The sequence below is a fragment of the Neophocaena asiaeorientalis genome, unplaced genomic scaffold (genome assembly GCF_003031525.2).
Source record: "Neophocaena asiaeorientalis asiaeorientalis breed wild unplaced genomic scaffold, Neophocaena_asiaeorientalis_V1.1 scaffold1132, whole genome shotgun sequence".
Lineage (NCBI taxonomy): Eukaryota > Metazoa > Chordata > Mammalia > Artiodactyla > Phocoenidae > Neophocaena > Neophocaena asiaeorientalis.
The window spans coordinates 376,979-401,028 of NW_020174472.1; the positions used below are offsets into that span (position 1 = coordinate 376,979).

General features: G+C 43.1%; 1 protein-coding gene across 10 annotated transcripts in view; it reads right to left on the reverse strand.

Moving 5' to 3' along the window:
* Positions 1-24,050, reverse strand: part of ZNF470 (zinc finger protein 470) — a 70,653-nt gene that overhangs the window by 33,538 nt on the left and 13,065 nt on the right. For 4 of the 10 annotated variants that reach the window (XR_003004836.1, XM_024757212.1, XM_024757209.1 and 1 more), the window contains exons 1-2: positions 7,440-7,740; positions 710-836 (exon numbers count right to left, since the gene is read on the reverse strand). Coding sequence is in view for 8 of the 10 variants with exons in the window: in XM_024757212.1 (XP_024612980.1) it covers positions 710-836; positions 7,440-7,628 (316 nt within the window). In the remaining 2 variants the exon portion in view is untranslated. Of the gene's footprint in view, positions 1-709; positions 837-7,439; positions 7,741-10,523; positions 23,054-24,050 lie in introns of those variants that run through there. The other 6 variants (XM_024757205.1, XM_024757206.1, XM_024757213.1 and 3 more) reach the window with 5 other exon arrangements.

Below are 24,050 nucleotides of genomic sequence, written 5' to 3' on the forward strand. Positions count from 1 at the left end.
CAGTGCCTACAAAGAGTGCTCATCTTTGAAAAGCATGGTTTCCATCATATGGTTACACCTTGATATGTTAGTCAGTCTTGTACATGTGGGCATAGTCTTGTACATGTGGGCATTTAGGTCATTTCTATTTTTCTTTCTAAGGAAAACTTTGTACACATATAGAAAGATTTCTAAAGGGTAGATCCCTAAAAATGGAATTGTTCAAAATTTGGCTGATAATGCCAAACTGTCCTCCAAAAGAGTTGTCCCAACATTATACTCCTAAAAGGACAGAGTCCCTTTCCCGATACCTTCATAATGCAGGCTATTATTCTTTTTCATTTCTGTGTACCTCATGAGCAAAAACTGTATTTCTTTGACTATTAGTAAGATTTAAAAATCTTTTATAAAGCGTGATTCCATGTATTTCCACATTTATGAACTTCCAGCTATAAGTCTGGCCATCATTCAGTCTTTTTCTTATTTATTCCTAGGAGCTCTTTACATAATTATAATCCTTTGACTGTTATCCATGTGGTAAATATTATTCCCCATTTCATCATCTGTCAACTTTATTCTTAGCTTTGAGTGATTTAAACTTTCTACGTAGTCAAATCTGTCAGTGATTTAAGCTTTCTACGTAGTCAAATCTGTCAATCTTTTTTCTTATCTCTCTGTAGTCCTCACGTGACAGGCTGATGGTAAGTTACTCAGCAAAGCTGCCCCTTACCCAGTGAGACCAGGTTCTGGAGGTTCTCTAGCATCACATCTCTGTACAGGTCCTTCTGGGAAGGTTCCAGCTGCTGCCACTCCTCCTGGGTGAAGTCCACAGTCACATCCCTGAACGTCACTGACTCCTGTAAGAGGAAACCCACAACCACTCACCACAGGGCCCTCCTTACAGAGGTCTGGAAGAATGGCCAGAAAAGCCAAGAGGATTTCGGGAAGGCACACAGGATGTATCTGAAGTGATTTCAACAAGGACCAGCCACTCAGTTATCTTGGTGCCTCATTATTTGGGGATGGTCCTCTGACAGAGAAATAAAACAAATATGAGGCTGTTTAGAGCAGAAAGTCACAGATTTGAGAGACAGAGAAGGAATCAAACGCAAAATGATCATAACCCAGTGAATCAACACATTCATTAGAAGCCCAACAAAGGCAGAAACCTAGATGGAACCCAGTAGTTCACCAAAGATTCCTGAGCCCCTACAAAGCTGCAGGCACTGAGCAAGGTGCGGGATACAGACACAGAAGGTTTAAGAACTAGTTCCTCAAAGGAGGGGCAGACGAAAACACCTGTAACTGACCCACAATCTGGTCAATACTGTCATGAAGGTATGAACAAAATTCTCCAGGCTCCTGAGCAACAGCAGCTTTAGGGGGCGTCCGGGAAGACTTCAGAAAGGTGACACTGAGTTTAGGCTGGGGGAAGGATCAGTGGTCAGGTCCTTGGGGGGAGATTCCAGAGGGAGGAAGAGCTTGGGTCAAGACATGAGGCTTAAAAGGCAGATTAGACCATTGAGGAATCGTGAGAAGTTCATGTGGTGGAAGCATAAGAGACTTTCCAGCTGATGCTGTAAGCCCTGGGGATGAAATGAATGTGGCTTAGCAGGGAGAGATGATGATGATGATGGTGATGGTGGTGGTGGTGGTGGTGGTGGTGATGATGATGATGGTGATGGTGGTGGTGGTGGTGGTGGGGGTGGTGATGGTGATGGTGGTGATGATGATGGTGATGATGGCGATGATGGTGGTGATGGTGATGATGATGGCGATGGTGGTGGTGGTGGGGGTGGTGATGGTGATGGTGGTGATGATGATGGTGATGATGGCGATGATGGTGGTGATGGTGATGATGATGGTGATGGTGGTGATGGTGGTGGTACTGACAATGGTTGTGGTGATGATGGTGGTGATGACAATGATGTTGTCAATTGTAGGTCACAACACCTATCACTCCATAGGCAGTTGCTATGTACCAGGTATTATTCTAAGGATTTGTTATAGGTTGAATTATGCTTCCTCTCCTCCAAATCCATGTGTTGAAGTCCTACTCCCAGCACCTCAGAATGGGACCTTATTTGGAATTAGGGCCACTGGTTAAGATGAGGTCATACTGGAGTAGGTGGGCCCTAATCCAATATGACTGGTGTCCTTATAAATAGAGGAAATTTGAACACAGAGACACGCACACATGGAAAATACCATGTGAAAACAAGCCAAGAACTACTGGGAGCTGAGAGAGAGGCCTGAAATTGATTCTTCTCTAGACCGTTCAGAAAGAAGGGTGGTTTTCCACATATTTGGTTTTGACCCCCTACTCTAAACAATGTATTTGCAGAAGTTGTTTTCATTATTATTATTTAAAGTGCTCAAAGGAAAATTCCTGGAAATCATGTATGTTTACTTTTTATTTAGATTTGTCATTTACAGGGACGTGGGCAGGTTTTAATGTTTTCCTAACCACGTTGGTGATTTAGGTGGATTCTGGAAACTCTGAGTTTTTGTTCTGTAGTTAATTTTTTTTTTTTTGCGGTACGCGGGTCTCTCACTGCTGTGGCCTCTCCCGTCGTGGAGCACAGGCTCCGGACGCGCAGGCTCAGCGGCCATGGCTCACGGGCCCAGCCGCTCCGCGGCATGTGGGATCTTCCCGGACCGGGGCATGAACCCTTGTCCCCTGCATCAGCAGGCAGACTCTCAACCACTGCGCCACCAGGGAAGCCCTGTAGTTAATTTTTATTAAAAAATGTATTACTTGGAAAAAAAAAATCAAGGTGTTGGCCCAGCCAACACCTTGATTTTTGACTTCCAGCCTCCAGAACTGTGAGAAAATATATTTCTGTTGTTTAAGCCTCTCTGTGGTACTTTGTTATGGCAGCTCTAGCAAACCAATACATCCGTCTTGCTCTCTACTATTTCCCCAGTGTTTAGTACAATGCCTGGCATATAGTAGGCACTCAATGAATAGTTCTTTTTTTTTTTTTTTTTTTTTTTTTTTTTTTTGCGTTACGCGGGCCTCTCACTGTTTTGGCCTCTCCCATTGCGGAGCACAGGCTCCGGACGCGCAGGCTCAGCGGCCATGGCTCACGGGCCCAGCCGCTCCGCGGCACGTGGGATCTTCCCGGACCGGGGCACGAACCCGTGTCCCCTGCATCGGCAGGAGGACTCTCAACCACTCCGCCACCAGGGAAGCCCAATGAATAGTTCTTGAATGAATAAATGGGTCAGTAAGGATGGTGTAAGGATTAAATGAGTTAATCCATGTTTGACACTCAGAACAGTGCACAGCATACAGCAGGTGCTTAATTACCATCAGCTACTATTATTGCCACCCACATCCACAGGTCCTTGGCTCTCCCCAGTGCTCTGAGCCCCCGACACGAGAACCGTGAACCCTGGCTCACCCTCCCTGAGAGGAGGCCTCACCTCCTGGCCAGTCCTATCATGGCCCCCATGTGCCTGCCCAGAGGCTTTGGGCTCATGCTGGCCTCCTCTGCCTCGTGGGTCACTACTGTTTGATGAGGAAGCAGTACAAGGCAGTGGTTGAGAGTGTGGGCTCAGGAGCCTGGAAGCCTGCAATGAAATCCTGGCTCTACCCTCAATGGCTGTCTTTTCCTTGAGCAAGTGCCTTAACCTCTCTGAACTTCATTTGTTCATAATAAAAATGTCCCCCTCTGTAGTTGTCATGGGGGTTGAATGCGGTAATGCATATATGGTTCCAGCACAGTGTCTGGTATGGCTGGAGTAAGTTCTCGATGAATGTCAACTATTACATTTGATTGATTTTGACATTTCACATATGCATCTTATATATATACTTATTAGTAGTAGTAGTTATTATTATTTAACATTTATTTATTTTGGCCAGGCTGGGTCCTAGTCATGGCATGCAGGATCTTCGTTGCAGCATGTTTAGTTGAGGCATGCAGGATCTTTAGTTGTGGCATGCGGACTCTTAGTTGCGGCATGTGTGTGGGATCTAGTTCCCCAGTAGTAATTATTATTATATGATATTATTATTTGATTCTTTGGCCCATACATCCTTTGGCCAGTCCTGCTAATAATTCCTTTTTTAAAAAAAGCCACTTTGGGCTTCCCTGGTGGCGCAGTGGTTGAGAGTCCACCCGCGGATGCAGGGGGTACAGGTTCGTGCCCCGGTCCGGGAGGATCCCACGTGCCGCAGAGCGGCTGGGCCCGTGAGCCATGGCTGCTGGGCCTGCGCGTCCGGAGCCTGTGCTCCACGGCGGGAGGGGCCGCAGCGGTGAGAGGCCTGCGTACCACAAAAAAAAAAAGCCATTTTATTGAGGTATGATTGACATATAAAAGCTGTACATATTTAATTAATACAACTTGATTAAGTCTGGAAAGTATGCACCCATGAAACATTATCATAATCGAGGCCATAAGCTATCCATCACCTCCAAAAGTTTCCTGCTGCCCCCTCTATCTTTTTATTTATTTTAATTTTTAAAAATATTGTAGTTCCTTCAGAGAGTCTTCTCTAAGAATGCCCCACATCAGTGAACTCACTCAATAAATAACATATTTACTGAGTAGGCTCCATGCGCTGCTCTGGGGGTTGGGCTGGGAGGGGTGCACTAAAAACAAAATGGACAGTCCTGGAAGTGTCAGAGCTGACACCTTACAGCAAAGGATGCTGAAGGGCAGGCAGCAGGGGCCGCCCTCCTCTGGAGGGTTGGAAAGACTTCCCCAGAAGTATGGTTTAGCCCCAAATGCACCAAACCTGAGTGCTTTGTGTGTGCATGTCTGAGGCCACTCATTCTCGTGCTTCGTCTGTTTTGGTTTCCTGTCTACTGGCACAAACCAATTTGCCACAAGGAAAACCTCCCCAAATTCCAAAGAGCTGAAATCAGATAGGCTCTATTTCTTGAAAATCAGAATATATTTGCGCTAGATGTAATTAAGAAGAAAACACTTAAATAAAAAATCCCAACCATACCAAAATAAAAATAATCAACAAGTCCTTCTAAATTAAGTAGGAAAAAGAAGAAATCAAGATGATAATCACAGACAAGTTAAAAATGAAGACATCATGGTGCAGAGTTGCTTTGGAAAATAGTCCGACAGTTCCTTAGACAGTTACACAGAGTTATATTAGGACCCAGCAATTCCTAAGTATACGCCCAAGAGAATTGAGAACTCCTAAGTATACGCCCAAGAGAATTGAGAACACATGTCCAAACTAATGTCTGAACTGCAGCATTCCTAATAACCAAAAACTGGAAACAGCCCAAATGTCCATCAACCAATGAATGGATAAATAACATGTGGTCTAACCACACAGTGGAATATTATTCAGTCATGAAAATGAATGAAGCACTGACACATGCTAAAACATGGATGAATCTCAGAAAAATTATGCTAAAAGAACCAGACACAAAAGACCATATATCATATGATTTCATTTATATGAAATGTCCAGGATAGGCAAATCCAGAGACAAAAAGTAAATGAGTGGTTGCCAGCGGTTGGGGGTCAAGAGAGGAAATGGGAGTGAGTGCCATTGGGTACACACTTCCATTTGGGATGATGAAAATGTTCTAAAATTGACTGTGGTGATGGTTGCACAACTCTGAATATACCGTAAGCCAATGAATTGTACACTCTGTGGTATGTGGGGTATATCTTAATACAGGTGTTAAATAAATAAAGGCATGACAAACCAAAACTCACAGGTAAGTGAAATGACACATTTAGACATTAAAATAAATTCTAGGTGGATTCAGAAGTTCACTGTTAACATCCAAACGATAAATAGAAAAAAAGGAAGAAAAACAGATGATGTGTGACCTGTGGATGGAGAAACCCTTTTATAGTTTAACTGGAAGACACCAGAGGAGGAGAGACAGACTCGATTTTAAAAATATGAAATGCTTTTGGACTTAAATATAAAATAAGAAACAAAAAGTAAAGCTGGGAAGTATATTTGCCACAAATATTTCCATACACACACACTTCTTTAAAATCTTCAAGAATACTAAGATTCCTGGAGACTGGTAAAGCACAAGATAGATCATTTAACCCCCTGCAGAAAAGGCTAATAAACATTTTCTAAAAATGAAGCCTCACTAATATACATACAATGCTATTCGGAAAAGATTTTGTGACACCATTTGTCACCTATCATGCTCAAAGTTTATACCATTTGTCACATATCCATTTATCATTTATATCCAACTTGCACAATAAATACCCGACAGCCATAAATAACTAGGGACAAATAAATATCAAACAATAGGGGAACCATTAAGTAAGCCAGGTATGGCCCCAAGATAAAATTTCTATGGAGTCATTAAAATGGATGTTACCAAGGAGTTTTTAACAATGCAGAGAAATGCTCAGGATGAAATCTTCGATGAAGAAGGATATAAAAATTGCTCAGCTGGGGTGATTCTTATTTTTGCAAAAAACATGTATCCAGGGAGAGAAGGACACACAACATTTGAGGGTGGTTATTTCTAGGATGAGATCAAGGGTCATTCTGATCCTCTTCACTATGCTCTTCTGGATTTTCTAAGCTTTTTGTAATGATCATGGCATTTCCTTATTTATCAGGAATTTTCTTTTACTTTTACAATAGATTATTTACAGCATTGAAAAATGATTTTTTAAAAAGTCAAATTCACCAATACCAGATGGACATTTAGACACACTGATTATGCAGCCAAAACAAGTGATGTCTGTAGTTTTCAAAGGCTGGGGAAATCCTAATGATTAATGTGGGATGGAAAAAAAAAATCTTCCAAGATAAAAATGGCAGAGCCAATACTGGGTCAATTTTTAAAAATAATCATCAGAGAAGGAAGCCAATAAATGAATACACAAATAATCCACATGATTATCTCTGGGTAGAGGCACTATGGGTGAATTATTATTGTCTTACCTACAGGTTACTGGATTTAGCCTATTTTCTATAAAGAACATTTATATATTTATTATTATGAAATATTTCTGGCATAAAAGCAAGCTTAGAGAAAAATTCAATACACAGCTATATATGTACCACCCGTTAAAACATCATAACACATTACAGTGGGAGCCGGGGATGCCAGCCGTGTGCCCTCCCCATGGGCGCCCTCCCTCCCCCAATGTAACTGCTGTCTGAAATGTGTGGGCCTTGTTCCAGTGAGTCTTGTACACATTTAAACCACCACTTTCCGGGTGCCCTCCTGTGTCTCCTGAGGGCCCTCAGGGCAGAACCAGTCACTCCCCAGCTGCCCTGTCCTCCTTGGTTGACAAAAGTCAATGTCAGGGACAGGCAAGAGAGAGGCTCCTGGGCCTGGAGGGGGCAGAGTGGACAGGAGCATCACCCCTGAGCACTGCTGTCCTTCCTCAGAGTAGACAGAACCCCCAGGAGGTGGGGACATGGGCCCTGGATGGGGCTGGGGGTCAGAGGGACATCTCTCTGGAAAGGAGAGGGAGGCAACATGACTCACCAGGGCCTCATCAGTCAGCAGCTGGGCGGCCATCCCTCCACTGCCCACGGTGACCAGGAACGGTGGGCTCTGGTCAGGGGGGAAAGAGAGGGAGGCACGGTGAGAGGCCAGGCCTAGGCCCACCTCACAATGCACACAGGACAGACACACACATGCCCACAGAGGGGCAGGAGACAGGAACACGCACATACATTAACAGTGAACATTCAGGGTGATTACCGCCTGCAAAGCACTAGACCAACGCCTCTCACTTAATCCTCCTAACACTCCTGCAAGGTGGGCACTATTTCCACCGACCCCATTTCACCATATAGTTTCACTTATATGTGGAATCTAAATTACGACACAAATGAGCTTATCTATGAAACAGAACCAGACTCACAGACATAGAGAACAGACTTGTGGTTGCCAAGGGAGAGGGAAGGATTGGAAGCTTGGGGTTAGCAGATGCAAACTATTACATGTAGAATGGATAAACAACAAGGTCCTCCTGTATAGCCCAGGGAACTATATTCAATATCCTGTAATAGACCATAATGGAAAATAATATGAAAAAGAATACATACAACTAAATTGCTTCGCTGTACAGCAGAAATTAACACAACCTTGTAAATCAACTATACTTCAATAAAAAAAGAACACTGTCAAATTAAATGTTGGTCTCTATAAACAGTGAAATTTCAAATTAAAAAGCAATAAGATTATTTTAAAAAAGAAGCCCCGCTGTACATCACAAAGGATCACAAAGGTATGGGCTTGTGTCCCCACCACTTCACGTCTGCAAACCCCACAGCAGCGTGCCCGGCCCGCAGCAAGCCCTCCGCAAAAACATCCTCCAGCTTAAAACTCTCCGGTGGCTTCCCACAGCCTTAGAAATCATCCAGTCTTCACCGCTGCCCACATGGCCCTTATAGTCTGCCCCGAGGGCCTTCCCCCTCCCACTCCACTCCCCTCTCAAACACTTGGCCCCAGGTACAGTGGCCTTCGAACCTGCCGCTTCCTCTGCCAGAAATGCTCTTCCCCTGGCTGGCTCCTTCTCACTGTCAGCTCAAATGTCACCTCCATGGAGAAGTCTCCCACTCCCAGGGCCCTGAGCTCAAGTAGCAACCAACGCCCACCCCTGCAATCTTCTTATAGCCCACATCATTGTTGACAACTGTCCCTTTAAAAAGTTTTCAAGTTCATCATCTGTCTTCCCTTCACAAGAATGCAAGCTCCCGGGGAGCAGAGATGATCGTGCTTGGATTGTGTTTCCAGCATCTAGGATAACAGCCAGAGGTACCCAAACATAGAGCTGAGTGAATGAATAAGCCAACTTCTATCACTGGCAAAGATGCAAAGAAATGGACCTCCCACACGCAGCTGAAGGAACGGGAGTCACTCAACATTAGTGGAGAGTGAGCTGGCAAGACACAAACCCCATAACTCAGCAGCCTTGTTCCCAGGACTCTGCTCATAGCAACAAAAACTCCATGTAAAAGGTTATATAGGGAAAAAAGATGTTTATTATAGCACTGTTCCTAGAATCCAACCAAACCAACAAACACACAAAAAAACAAGGGGGAGTTATTAATTTTTTTTCTTATATTCCTTTGATTGTTTCCCTGGGTGAGTGACTTCATAGTAATGTCATAATTTTTTAAACAGAATTTAAGTTTTTAAAGAGTATTCTTTCTGGACTGGCAATCTCCATCTGACTCCCATCCCTATACTGTGAGGTCAACAACACTGGCTTTGGCCGGACGTGGACACGACCAGAGCCGACTTACCCAGGAGGCACAGCGAGCCCAAGGCCCCTGATACCTGTAGGGGCCCACGAGAATGTCTTAATTTAAGATCATTAAAAAAAAAAAAAAAAGTGACTCTAATCCAGCCTGGATTATATTTGTCTTCATATCAATATAATCACAAACTATATATATATTTTCTTTTCATGAAAAAAGGAGTCCATGAAGGCGACGAAGGCACAGAGGCCCTGGAAGTGACATGCTCTGGGCTGGTGACTGTTGAACCCATGTGGCCTGAGATCTATGTGGCTACAAAGCTGGTGGCTACTTCCCTCCTCTCCTTCCTTGAGTCTTCTGGCATTTCCTTCCTTCCATTGTTTCTAAGGGTAAGATTCCCATGGGGGAAAAATCCTGCAACTGTGTGTCAGATGAGCCGAAAGGAAGAAAGGATTTCCCATTTGTCTGGTGGTTAAGTGTGGGGTCTCTGGAACCCAGATGCCTGGGTATAGAGTTGGGTCATTCACTTAAGTCTCTAAGCCTCGGTTTCCCCATGTATAAAATGGGGATGATGAGGTCCCTACCTTGGAGTTACTGGGAGGCTTATAAATGAAGTAGTCCCAGCAAAGTGCCCAGAACAGCACTTTGAGGGCCCAATACACATCCTCTGAACAAATCAACCCCACTCAGGAGTGGGTAGGGGACTCTGATCCCCCTTTAAGAAGGTCCTGTGGAAGGCAAGAGAAGAAGCCTTAGCCCCACATCCTGTCACTCCCACACCTCCTGCCCCCTCAACACTCCAGAGCCTTCTATGAGCCGGACAAGGCTCTGAGGGGCAGGAAGGAGCTGGGGAATCTGGGGGCCCCAGGCCAGGAGACATGCAGGACAAGAAGGGAGGTAGCTCTGCTAGGCCTGCCTGTCCAAGCGTTCAGTCTTTCACACATGCTTTTAGGAGGGTCGCACCCAGATGCACTCGCATACAAACACCCAGAAAGGCCCAAAGACAGAGACACACAGGTGAACGCACACACACAGAGAGGTAGAGACACTGACGCGGCGGACTTCGGGAGAGACACACCCCATGCTCACAGACACACTCACACCCAGGGACACAGCTACAGAGTGAAAGACGAGACACAGGTGGACACCTGGATGACACCCTCACACAGAGACACCGTGGGCAGAAATAAAGGCGGACGCACACACAACCAAGGATGTGGGCATGGCGGTCCCCCAGAGATACACTGCCCTCACCCCAACAGGGAAGGCAAAGCCTAGACAGAGAAGACACCCACAGAGACCGAGACCCGTAGGCGCACGAGCGCGTGCGCACCCCGCCCCTCCCCCTCCCAAGACTTACACTGCTGCACACACACACAGATTCGCCTCCTTCCCCATCGCATCACATGGGGAAGGTCAGTACCAGCCTCCTCCCTCCACTCCTCTCCCCAGCCCTCTCTCTGAGCCGGCACTCCCCTCACCTAGACCCTCACACTTTCTCCCTTCAGGGCCCACCTTCCCCTCAGTCCACACGCCCTCTCCCGGCGCGCACACCCTCCCCTCAGCCCTCACGCCCCTCGCCTGGGCCCTCACACCCTCTCCCTTCAGTGCTCACACCTTCCCCTCAGTCCATCGCCCTCTCCCGGCGCGCACACCCTCCCCTCCTCCCTCACGCCCCTCGCCTGGGCCCGCACACCCTCTCCCTTCAGTCCTCACAGCTTCCCCTCAGGCCGTACACCTTCTTGCTGCCCGCACACCCTCCCCTCCGCCCTCAGGCCCCTTGCCTGTGACCTCACGAAAAAACGGCCGCAGGGGATGGGGGTGCGGGGGGGTGGTGGTGTTGAGGGAGGGGAGCGGGGAGGAGGAAGAGTTGGGGGAGGAGGAAGAGTGGAGGGAGAGAGGAGATGGGGGTAAAGGGAAGGGGGAGAAGACAGAGATGGGGGAGAGGTAGGAGGGGAGGAAGGTGGGGAAGGGAGAATTCCAGAAAGGGAGGGGGCGTGGGTGGAGGTGGAGAAAGGAGGCTGTGGCCCACCTTCTGCAGTCTTCTGGGCTGGACTGAGGGAGGATCCTGGGCAATTTTGTTGAGCGTGATAATCATGCTGAATTGTAGAAAATTTGTAAAGCATAGAGATACAAACCAGAAAATAATAAGAAAAAAAAAGTATTCATTCTTCTTATTTTGAGTTTCCTAAGTGCCAGCTCCTGTTTTGGGCGTTTTATGACTTAGGAACGTATCCAATCCTTACAACCATTCTACTTTCCAGATGAGGACAGTGGTGCCGACAAAAGAGGTGGCACAAGGGGACAGTGGGGGAGCTGGGGTAGGAATCAGGGCTCCTGGCTGGGCCTGTTACACCATAAACCACAAAGCCAAGTCCGAAAGCATTTGCTCAGTGTCTCAGTGGCCACAGAAATGTAAACAGCAGCTAGTCTTTTTTTTTTTTTTAATTGCAGTATAGTTGATTTACAATGTTGTGTTAGTTTCAGGTGTACAGCAAAGTGAATCAGTTATACATATACCTATATCCACTCTTCATTTAGATTCTTTTCCCATACAGGTTATTACAGAGTATTGAGTAGAGAGCTCCCTGTGCTATACAGTAGGTCCTTGCTAGTATTATATTATATATATAGTAGTGAAACAGAGGCTAGTCTTAAGGGGTGATTAATGACTTTAAATATTTTATTTGAGACAAATGTAGGTTCACCTGCAGTTGTAAAAAATACAGAAACCACCGAGAGAGATCCAGTATACCCTTTATCTGGTTCCCCCAGATGAAGGTGAAGTCTTGTGTCACCAAACCAGGTTCATTTGCCCAAGGCACAGCAAAAAGTCAAGGTTTGCAACAAAGAAAAGGTTTATTCAGAGGCAGCTGGCGAGGAGATGGGAAAACATCTCAGATCCACCTCCCTGAGGCGAGAGGGGTGAGATATTTATGGGTTAAAGAAGCAAGGTGATTTTAGGCATAGGATAAGGTATTGGAGGTAGGGAAAAGGTGAGGTAATCTGTGTTCTGTGCAGGCAAATCTGAGTTACATGCTTCCGAATGGGATGCATGTCCCAAAATGGAGGCACTTAGTAGGACCTGAGGGAGGGGTTTTTGGCCCTCTGATGTCAAAAGTTTGTTCATCAGACACATCAGGCCTTTGTAAAGACCCAGGTGTAGGGTCAGTGGTCCTAATCAGTCTTAACTGGCTTGAGCTTGAACTGGACACAGCTCAGTCCAAGTTCCTGGAAAACGACTTGGGCAAACGTCTTACTGTATAGGCTACGTGTCGCTTGGAGCACATGCAAATCTTCTGTAACGAAAATTAAAGTGAGCTTGATCAGTGAAGGCTGGTTACAAGTGGAGGTGGTTTTAACAAGCTGTAAGACAACGTCAAGAATTTCTGTTAGGGGCTTCCCTGGTGGCACAGTGGTTGAGAATCCGCCTGCCAGTGCAGGGGACACGGGTTTGATCCCTGGCCTGGGAAGATCCCACATGCCACAGAGCAACAAGCCTGTGCGCTACAGCTACTGAGCCTCTACTCTAGAACCAGTGAGCCACAACTACTGAGCCCATGTGCCATAACTACTAAAGCCCATGCGCCTAGAGCCCGTGCTCCGCAACAAGAGAAGCCATGGCAATGAGAAGCCCGCGTGCCGCAACTAGATAAAGCCCATGCGCAGCAACGAAGACACAACGCAGCCAAAAATAAATAAAATTTATTTTAAAAAAGAATTTCTGTTAGTCACCAGTTTCTGTTAACCCTATAAGGGCACGGTTTCACTTGCAAAGTCACAAATAGGATACAGACATGAATATTGTCAAGATACAGAACGTTTCCGTCACCACTAGGATCCCTCAGGTTGCCCTTTCATAGCCACACCCACTTTCCTCCATACCCCATCCTTCCTTAACCCTTGACTATCGCTAATTTTTTCTCCATAATTTTATCATTTCAAAAATGTTATATCAATAGGTATTTTTTTTTCATTCAGCGTAATCCTCTGGAGATCTATCCAAGTTGTTATTTGTATCAATAGTCATTACTTTAAAAAAAAAAAAATAGTCATTACTTTACTACTGAGTGGTAATCCATGGTAGGGATTTACCACAGTTTGGCTACCACATCTGGGATGTTTCCAGTTTGGGGCTATTCCAGTTACAATTTTCTTTTCATTTCGGTAGGTACACTTAACATAAGATCTACCGTCATAACAAAATTTTAAGTGTACAATACAGTATTGTTAACTAGAGGCACGATGTACAGAACACTAGAACTTAAATCACCTTGCCTAAATGAAACTTTATACCTGTTGACCAGTAACTCCCCATTTCCCCTTCCCTCAAGACCCTGGCAACCACCATTCTACTCTCTGCTTCCATGTGTTTGACTATTTTAGATACCTCATATAAACGCAGTATTTGTCCTTCTGCATCTGGCTTATCTCAGCACAACGTCCTCAAGCTTCACCCATGTTGTAGCATATGGAGAATTTCCTTCTTTTTTAAGGTTAAAGGATATTACATTTTATGTGTATACCACATTTTCTTTATCCGTTGATTCACTGATGGACATTTAGGTTGCTTCCACCTCTCAGCTATTGTGAATAATGCTGAACAATGGAGTGCAAATCATCTATTTGAGATGCTGACTTTCGAATACCCAGAAGCGAGAAGTGAGATCATTAGGTATTTCTAATTTTTTTTTGAGGAAACGCCATACTGTTTTCCATAGTGGCTGCACCATTTTACATTCCCATCAGTAGGGTACAAAAGTTCTGACTTCTCCACATCCTCTTCAATTTTTTTAAAAAACAATATTCATTCTAATAGGTGTGTGGTGATATCTCAGTGTGGTTTAGATTTGCATCTCCCTGATGATTAGTGATGCTCTTTACCTTTACATGTACCTGATGGCCATTTGTATGTCTTTTTTGGAGAAATGTCTATTTTATTCAAGTCTTATGCCCATTTAAAATTATTTTATCTTTTGCTATTGAGTTGCAGGGGTTCCTTACATATTTTGGATATTAACCCGTTATCAGATATTTGGTTTGCAAATATTTTCTCCCATTTCATAGGTTGCCCTTCTACTATTAATTGTTCCTTATTACAGGGTTTCGTGTGAACCTAAATCTTCATTTCTCTGGGATAAATGCCCAGGAGTGCATTTCTAGGTCATATGGTATTTGCATTTTTAGTTTAGTTTTTTTTTTTTTTAAACAAACTGCCAAACTGTTTTTCAGAGTGGTCATACCATTTATATTCCTACCAGCAATTTATGAGATATCCAGTTTCTCCAAATCCTTGCCGATATTGGATGTTGCCATTATACATATACATATTTTATTTTAGCCATTCTGATAAGCGTGTAGTGATATCTCATTATGGTTTCTTGTTTTGTTTTGTTTTTGTTTTTACTAATGACTTTACTTTTTAGAACAGTTTTAGGTTTACAGAAGAATTGAGCAGATAGTACAGAGTTCTCATACACCCACCTCCCTGCACCCAATTTTCCCTATTAGTAAACACTTGCATTTAATGTGGAAGATTTGTTACAATTAATGAACCAATATTGAAACATTATTACTAACAAAACCCCATAGTTTACATTAAGGTTGCTCTTTGTGTTGTATACTTCTGTGGGTTTTGGAAAATGCATAATAATATGTATCCACCATTACAGTAGCATATATTTCAGTGCCCTAAAAATGTCCTGTGCTGCACCTGTTTGTCCTCCTCCATCTTCATGAACCCCGTAGTTTTTCTATCTGCATAGTTTTGTCTTTTCCAGAATGTCACATAGTTGGAATCAGACAATATATAGCCTTTTTCAGAATGGCTTCTTTCACTTAGCATTTAATATGAACTTAAAGTTCTCCATTTCTTTAGCTCATTTCTTTTTTAAAAAAATTAATTTATTTTTATTTTATTTTTACTTTTGGCTGCATTGGGTCTTCGTTGCTACACGCAGGCTTTCTCTAGTTGCAGTGAGCAGGGGCTACTCTTCTTTGCGGTGCGTGGGCCTCTCATTGTGCTGGCTTCTCTTGTTGTGAAGCTTGGGCCCTAGGTGTGCAGGCTTCAGTAACTGTGGCATGTGGGCTTCAGTAGTTGTGGCTCACGGGCTCTAGAGCAGAGGCTCGGTAGTTGTGGTGCACGGGCTTAGTTTAGATGCTCTGCAGCATGTGGGATCTTACAGGACCAGGGCTCAAACCCATGTCCGCTGCACTGGCAGGCGGATTCTTTCTTAACCACTGCACCACCAGGGAAGCCCCTGGCTCATTTCTTTTTATCACTACATAATAATCTATTGGTTGTGCCGCAGTATGTTCATCCATTCGCCTACTGAAGGACATCTCGGCCGCTTTCATAAAACTGCTGTAAGCACCCACATGCAGCTTTCTGTGTGGACATGTTTTCAATTCATTTGAGCTAATACCTAGAAGTATGGTTTCTGGACAGTGTTTAGCCTTTTAAGAAGCTGCCAAACTGTCTCCCAAAGAGCCTTGGTCTCCAGACCCTTGTTCTTCTTGTTAGACTTATTGAGGCGACATTTTCAGGATATCTAAATTTTAGTTCCCCAAAGAAGGAAATACTCAACAGATTAAAAAAAAAAAGTTTCAATGGGTAAGTTTACATAATTGATCGATTTTTATGGACCCCCCCCCACCAAAAGCCCTACATCTGTATTACGCATTTTCAAAACAAGATGTACTTTCTAAATTATTCCGACATTTTGATGTTCACATTCATTTTAAGCCACTTATGCCTACTTAACTTGTCGAGTCACGTCTTCTCCCTTTTGATCACCTTCCCTTTAAAATTATTCAGAATTTGATTAGAGTCTCTCACTTCCTCTGAAAACACTGTATCTTAAAATGACAACAATGGTACTAGAATCTCAGGAATACTGGCTAGAAGAAATCCTCAGCGGTGCTAGTGCCAATGTGAGTTACTCTGGATCGTCTGTAAATCAGACTGTCTCCTTTTGGGAACCGTATTCAAAATGTTTAGTAACAACAACTGCGGCCCACAGATGACCACTCACTGGCCTTATGAGGAATGTTCCAGAATGATCCATGAGGTACATGCACTCTGAGTTCTAGGCTCCTTGGATACAAGGAGCACCAACACTTCCTGTGAAGGCCATATCTGGAGCGAGCGGTGGGAATTTTTCCTGCTGTAATCTAGAAATGTTGATTCCCTCAACTTACCATGTGGCTCCTTGTCATCTCCAGACCAACTTCCGATAAAGGTCAAGGTCAGTTCTTCTAGGGCTAAACTGCCAGAAACTTTTCTCAATTGTCACTGTAACTTCTCTCTAGTACCTCTGATGTCTCTCCCTCTTCTTATAAGGTTACCAGTTCTTTCAGATTAGGGCCCCACCCTTATCACTTCATTTAACCGTAATTCCCTCCCCCAAAGCCGTCTCTCTCCATATACAGTCACATTGGGGTTTAGGGCTTCAATATGTGAATTTGGGGGTGGGAGGGATACAATTCAGGCCTTACAACCACTCCACAACAAAATACGGAATTTAACCAGCATCGCACCTTAGCAACCCATAAAAGGAGTCTCTCACTTTGGTTTTAAGCGATCTTAACCCTATGACTTCAAACAGTATAAGACATCTTTCAACAATATCATACAAAGACCCTTAGTTGCTAGTAGTTCAGAAAGTTCAAGATTTGAGTTTTAAATTACCCAAAACAGCTACTGGCATCATAGACACTCTTTGGACTTGGCATTCCTCTTCCTCTTGAAACTGTCATTATTCAGGACTCTAGACCTCTATTCACCTCAGGCGACTACAACTAATAATAATTCACTTGGGTGTTTGCCCAGTGCACACCACGAGTTGTTACTTTCCTAGGCTAGGAAAGAAACAGGAGTCTCACTTGCCCCATCTCACCCAAACACCGATCCCTAACACCTCCAATATTCCAAAGATTCTATTGCCTATTACATAATCTTCATCCCAAACTCTGACTTGGTTAAGTTTCTTTAATTGCAAGCAAACAAGCAAAAAATGAAGTACTGAGAGGATGGAAAGTCGTTTAAGGAAATGCAGCCTTGGAAAGCACAAAAACTAGGGTGGCTCCAAAGATCACAACCACAAGGGCACCAGCATCATCCCTTTAGGGAACAGATCCTTCTCCCTTTCAAGTTCCAGAGAGAATGTGATTGACTAGGTCCCTCAGAACTGTAAGACAGGGTATGGCCAGTTACTCAAAGAAAAAGAGAGAGTGTAGTCAAAAGAAGGAGGCAAGGACTTCTCTGGTGGCACAGTGGTTAAGAATCCGCCTGCCAATGCAGGGGACATGGGTTCGAGTCCTGGTCCGGGAAGATCCCACATGCCGTGGAGCAACTAAGCCTGTGCGCCACAACTACTGAGCCTGCGCTCTAGAGCCTACGAGCCACAACTACTGAGCTTGCATGCTACAACTACTGAAGCTCACGCACTGAGAGGCCACACTCCACAACAAGAAGCCACCTCAATGAGAAGCCCGCACACCACAATGAGTTGCCCCCACTTGATGCAACTAGAGAAAGCCCGAGCGTAGCAACTAAGACCCAACGCAGCCAGAAATAAATAAAATTAAAAAAAAGAAGAAGGCAAGGAAATCTGGGCAGAGGAAAACAGAAAAACATGTATTTTTGGTTTTATTTTTGATATTATGATTATGAATTTATACTAGAATACAGGTCTGAAAAAATTCTTTTCATTTAATATAGCACAACTATCTTTTATGGCTATATACACATTTATAGTTTTTCAACAGCTGCATATAATTCTATTCAAAGAATACAACATAATTAACTTACCCATTTGCCCATTACCCTAAGTTACTAAGAGTTTATCATTAAAAATGTTTCCCAGGCTTCCCCGGTGGAACAGTGGTTGAGAGTCTGCCTGCCGATGCAGGGGACATGGGTTCATGCCCTGGTCCGGGAAGATCCCACATGCCGCGGAGCGGCTGGGCCCGTGAGCCATGGCCACTGGGCCTGTGCGTCTGGAGCCTGTGCTCCGAAATGGGAGAGGCCACAACAGTGAGAGGCCCGCGTACCGCAAAAAAAAAAAAATTTCCCATTATACATTTACCTACCTGTGTACACTTTGGTTTCTGAGGAATATTGATTCGAATGGTCTATACATACAGCAATTTATATAACAATGGAACTGTCTTGTTTTTCACACATTCACCAAAACTGGATATTATCACTCTTCTGTTATTTAAAATAAATCTATTGGGGGGAAAAGTCAATGTATCATCACTTTATTTTGCATTGCCTTGATTACTAATGATAGTGGGTAATATTCCTTAGCTGTTTTTATTTCATCTTCTTTAAAGAGGCTGTTAGCTCTGTCCATTTTTCTGAGTTGCAGATGTTACTATTACTGATTTGTAAAAATATCACGGATCATTGCCCTTTGTCATATTTGTTGCAAACATTTTCAGTCTCTCATTTATGTTAACTTTGATGTTTTCCACACAGAAGTGTTACTCAGTTTAATGTCAGCTCCTGGGTTATGTGTAATGCTTAAGAAGGTCTGCCTCAAGCCAAGGTTATAGAAATATTCTAAATTTTTCTTGTATTTTAATATTGTACCTTTAGATCTCTAATCTGTCAGAACTTCATCAGTGTGCAAAGTATAGATCTATGTCTTTCCAGAGAGCTAACTGTCCCAAGGCCATCTGATCAATCCGTCTTTGCCCCACTGAAATGAAAAATCCTTTTTACCATATATAAGGGCAGTCAAAACCCCTTACATGCTCTGGATAAGATCGTCCACCTCCTAGCCTTGATGCCGAAGTAAAGAGGAAGCCCCAAAGCTCCATTTTCCAGTGTCCTCTGGATAAGAGCTCCCATCACATGGCCACAGGCAGCAACCAAGAGGAAACCCGAGAGCTCTGGGTACTCCAGGTACCTTCAGGTGTAGGAGGTGCTCCAGGTAAGTATTCTCCTCTAGGTGTAAGAGTATCCACTAAAGGGCAGGGGATCTCGTTTTGGGTGATGAAAATGTTCTAAAATTAACTGTGGTGATGGTTGCACAACTCTGAACATACTAAAGTCATTGAATCATATACCTTTCTTTTTTTGGCTGCGCCGCACGGCTTGCAGGATCTTAGTTCCCTGACCAGGGACTGAACCCAGGCCATGGCAATGAAAGTGCCGAGTCCTAACCACGGGACCACCAGGGAATTCCCTGAATCATATACTTTAAGTGGGCAAATTGTATGGTACGTGAATTATCTCAATAAGACCACTACCAAAACAAAACAAAACCCAAAACAAAACTTTCCACCAGCCTCTAAAGCACGATTGACAAAGAGTGAACAGAACTCTCATGAACCTTGTTAAGCCATCAATTCTCCCTTCCTGCAATACTCAGAGCATCATAATTATCTGCTTTGAGACTGTCATGATTATTCTCATCGTGCCCTTTGGGGCTGAGTTTTTTCTAGTTCTTCCCTAGTCCCTTGGTTCTAATGCCCATATGTTCTGGGGGAGTAAAGCACTCCCTCCCAGCACTCCCTGACTCCCTCTTTAGATCATTTCTCATCATGTACAAGTATGTACATGTCACATACTTACTATATAGTATTTCAATTTTTAGTTTGTCTTCTCCCACTAGATCCGTGAAGAAAAACGTTTTTGTACATTTTGCACCTCGCTGTATCCCCAGCACCTAAAACAATGCCTGTAACATTAGTAAATGCTCCATTAATGTTAATTTAATGATTACTACAGTACTACACTCTTTGCTATATCACAGTACTATCTAGATGGTTAAAATGAGCTTGTCAACTTAAAAACACATAGGGACTCTTTTTGGACTATCAATGAATTTACATATTTAACTTGGGGAGAAATATCTTTGCCAGACTGAGTCTGTCTATACAGAGACATGTCTAGCTTTTCATTTACTCTGTTTTTTAATATTTAAAAAATATTTAACTTTTGGGCTTCCCTGGTGGCACAGTGGTTGAGAGTCCGCCTGCCGATGCAGGGGACACAGGTTCGTGCCGCAGTCCGGGAAGATCCCACATGCCGCGGAGCGGCTAGGCTCGTGAGCCATGGCCGCTGAGCCTGCGCATCTGGAACCTGTGCTCTGCAACAGGAGAGGCCACAACAGTGAGAGGCCTGCGTGCCGCAAAAAAAAAAAAAAGAAAAAATTTAACTTTTAACATCCACATTCATAAGCCAACTGCAATATGTATGTTCTCCTGTTTTGGTATTAGTCTTGTCAGGCTTATAGAACAAGATGGGAAGCTTTACTGTATTTATTTTATGCTCTAGAACAATTAAATATCACAGGACTTGTTTGTGATGCTTTTCCACAGGTGAAAGTGTTGAACTACCTTTTGTAGTTTATTTCATGACTATTAACCTATTCAAGTTTTCCAGCTTGTTCATTTTAGTTCATTTTTAATACTACCCCCTAGTTAGTCCTACATTCTACCTTTTGTTCTAACTGGCCTATTATCACTTGTAAGTGCCAGGTGAGGTGAGACTCTCTCATCAACAATGCTAGACGTCATTATACTTATTCATAGAGGGAGGTGCAAGCCACCATGTTACCTTGCATATCATACAATCTTTCAATTCTGAATGTGTTCATTTTTCCTACCTATCAGGAGAGTAAAGAGTTCTCCATCTACTCTAAAATTTGTAGGCTTCTTAGTCTTGACCTACTGGTTCATTACACTTGCAGCTGAACATAACTGTAAGGAAAACTCTACCTTAATGGCATTAATTATAAGCCCAGGAAGGTATGCTAAACCCTTTAAGTGGGTTATCTAACATATTCGTCAAAACAAGTGTTTCAAATGGAAAAGTAACATGAATATAGTTCTTTATTTTTAAAAGATTAAGCTGGCTACAGTGCTAAAAATGCACTTGAGGGAAGCAAGAGGGAAAATGGTTGCAACGCTATGCAGAAATCCAAACGAGATGGTTGCATCTTTGACCATGATAATGGCACGAGTTGGAAAGAAGTGGATAGATAGATTTAGAATATTGAAGCTAGAGGACCTGGTGGTATGCAGGTGAAGAGGAGGGAATAATTGAGGATGACTCTCCGGTATGAATTCGCTGATGGTGAGCAAGGTGTACACTCTGCCTAAAGGCTTTTCCACATTCTTTACATTCATAGGGCCTTTCTCCAGTATGAATTCTCCTATGCAGCGTCAGATGGGCAATCTGGCTGAAGGCTTTGCTGCATTCCTTACACTCATACGGTTTCTCTCCTGTGTGAATTCTCTGATGCAGAGTAAGGGATTTACGATGGCTAAAGGCTTTCCCACAGACGTTACATTCATAAGGTTTCTCGCCTGTATGACACCTTTGGTGACAGATCAGGGATGCCCTCTGTCTGAATGCCTTCCCACATTCAAGACATGCATACGGTCTTTTGCCAGAGTGGAGCCTCTGATGTTGAACAAGATAGGAGCCATCACTAAAGGCCTTCCCACATTCAATACATTCATAAGGCTTCTCGCCAGTATGAACTCGCTGGTGTTGAATAAGGTGTGCAATTTGACTGAAGGCCTTCCCGCATACCTTACATTCGTATGGTTTCTCTCCAGTGTGTACTTTCTGATGTTGTGCCAGGTGTGCATTCTGGCTGAAGGCTTTGCTGCACTCCTTACATTTGTAAGGTTTCTCCCCAGTATGAATTCTCTGATGATGGGCAAGGTGCGTGCTCTGCCGAAAAGCTTTCCCACATTCCTTACATTCGTAGGGTTTCTCTCCAGTATGAACTCTTTGATGAAGAGTGAGTGAGCCACGATGGCTAAAGGCTTTCTCACAGATATTACATTCATAGGGTTTCTCTCCTGTGTGAATTCTCTGATGGACAGTCAGGGATGAGCCATGGCTAAAAGCCTTCCCACACACATTACATTTGTAAGGTCTCTCTCCAGTATGAATTCTCTTATGCTGAATAAGTCCTATATGATCAGTGAAAGCCTTCCCACAATCAATACAATCAAAAGGTTTCTCTCCAGTGTGACAATACCTCCGATGACGTATAAGAGAAGCGTTCTGCCTGAAAGCTTTCCCACAGTCAATGCATTCATAGGGTCTTTTCCCAGAGTGAATCCTTCGATGATGAGCTAGAGATGAACAATCACTAAAAGCTTTCCCACATTCGATACATTCATAGGGTTTCTCTCCAGTATGAACCCTCTGGTGTTGAGCAAGATGTGCAAGCTGGCTGAAGGCTTTATGACACTGCTTACATTGATAAGGTTTCTCTCCAGTATGAACTCTCTGATGTTGAATGAGATGAGCATTCTGGCTGAAGGCTTTCCCACATTCAGTACATTCGAAGGGTTTTTCTCCTGTGTGGATTCTCTGATGTTGAGCAAGGTGGGCACTCTGGCTAAAGGCCTTCCCACATTCGATACATTCATAGGGTTTCTCTCCAGTATGAATTCTTTGATGAAGAGTAAGAGTTGAGATTTTGCCGAAAGTTTTCTCACAGTCATTACATTTCAAAAGTTTCTTTTCTCCATAGACTTGCTTGTGTTTTTTCACAAAGGAATGTGCTTTTAAGCTTTTCTTATCTGTGTCAAAATTATATATTCTCTCTTTAATAGGAAATACCTGTTTTATATAAGATAATGTATTCAGATGAAAAACTGTCCCAGATTTGTTACAGTGGTCTCCTTTCTCAATAAGGGTACCTATATGACTGACTGTCTCTTGCCTAAAACGTGTCTTCTGACTTACCAGCTCCCTCTCAAACAGGTCGTCACGTTTCCAGTTTTCCCCTAATGTGGAACATTTGAGGTCACAGCCTGTAAGCCTTTCCATTATCATTGCCTGGGACAATTTTTCCTCATAGATGTCCTGGTTTGGAGATAATTCCTTTCTCATCCATACATACTCCAAGTCTGAAAGATATTAAGAAAGCAAACGTCTCCCTTATTTAATGCCAAAAGAATGGAAACTTCCAAATGAAACCATATGAATCAAAACAGTTGCTGAAGCCCACAAAGGTACATGTTTTTGACAGTTCTTAAAGTTAAGCAGCGTGACCACCCTTGCGTTTCTTGAATAAACCCTCCTTGGCTCTGGTATATTATTTCAACATGACTTTTTATTTAAGATATTGCACCAATATTCATAACTGATTTTGTCTGTAATTTCCTTTTTTTGGGTGCTGTTTTGGCAATATTTTGGTATCAAATGTTATGCTGTCTTCATAAACACATTTTTTATAGCTCTCCTTTTTATTCTGTCATGGATCACTTTAAACAATGTTGATATTGTTCCTTACAGGCTTTATAGAATTTATTTGTAAAACTATTTGGGGTTGTGGCTTATTTTCTTGGGGGAGGCAGTTCTTAGATGACTTTCAACATTTCTTCAATGGTAACCAGTCTGTTTAAATTTTCTATCTCTGGTGTCAGTTGTGGTTATTATATTTTCGTAAAGTATCATCCATTTCATCCAGGTTTTCAAATTATTTACAGAGACTTGCATTCCAAAAATAGATCCGTATGATTCTCTTATGTACTTAGGTGTCAGTGGTCATTTACCATTATTTCTTTTCTTGTATTTTCTTTGATTTGTCTGGATAGTTTATACATTTTATTGGTTTTCTAAAGAAGCCTATGTTGGATTTATTTTCATTAGGTCTAACTGTTTTCTGATTCATTTATTCCTACTTTTATCTCTAGCAGTATAAATCACTATATATAACTTATTTCAGTCTCCTTGAGATTCATTTTGTTCTTTTTCTAATATCTTGAATTGGATGCTTAATTCATTTTTAAAAATTATTTATTAATGTACACCATTAGGGCTATAAGTGACCTACCAACGTCCACTTCTTAAAACTTTGAGAACTGAAAGCAGGAAAAGGCCACACTACAGGCCGCAGAATAA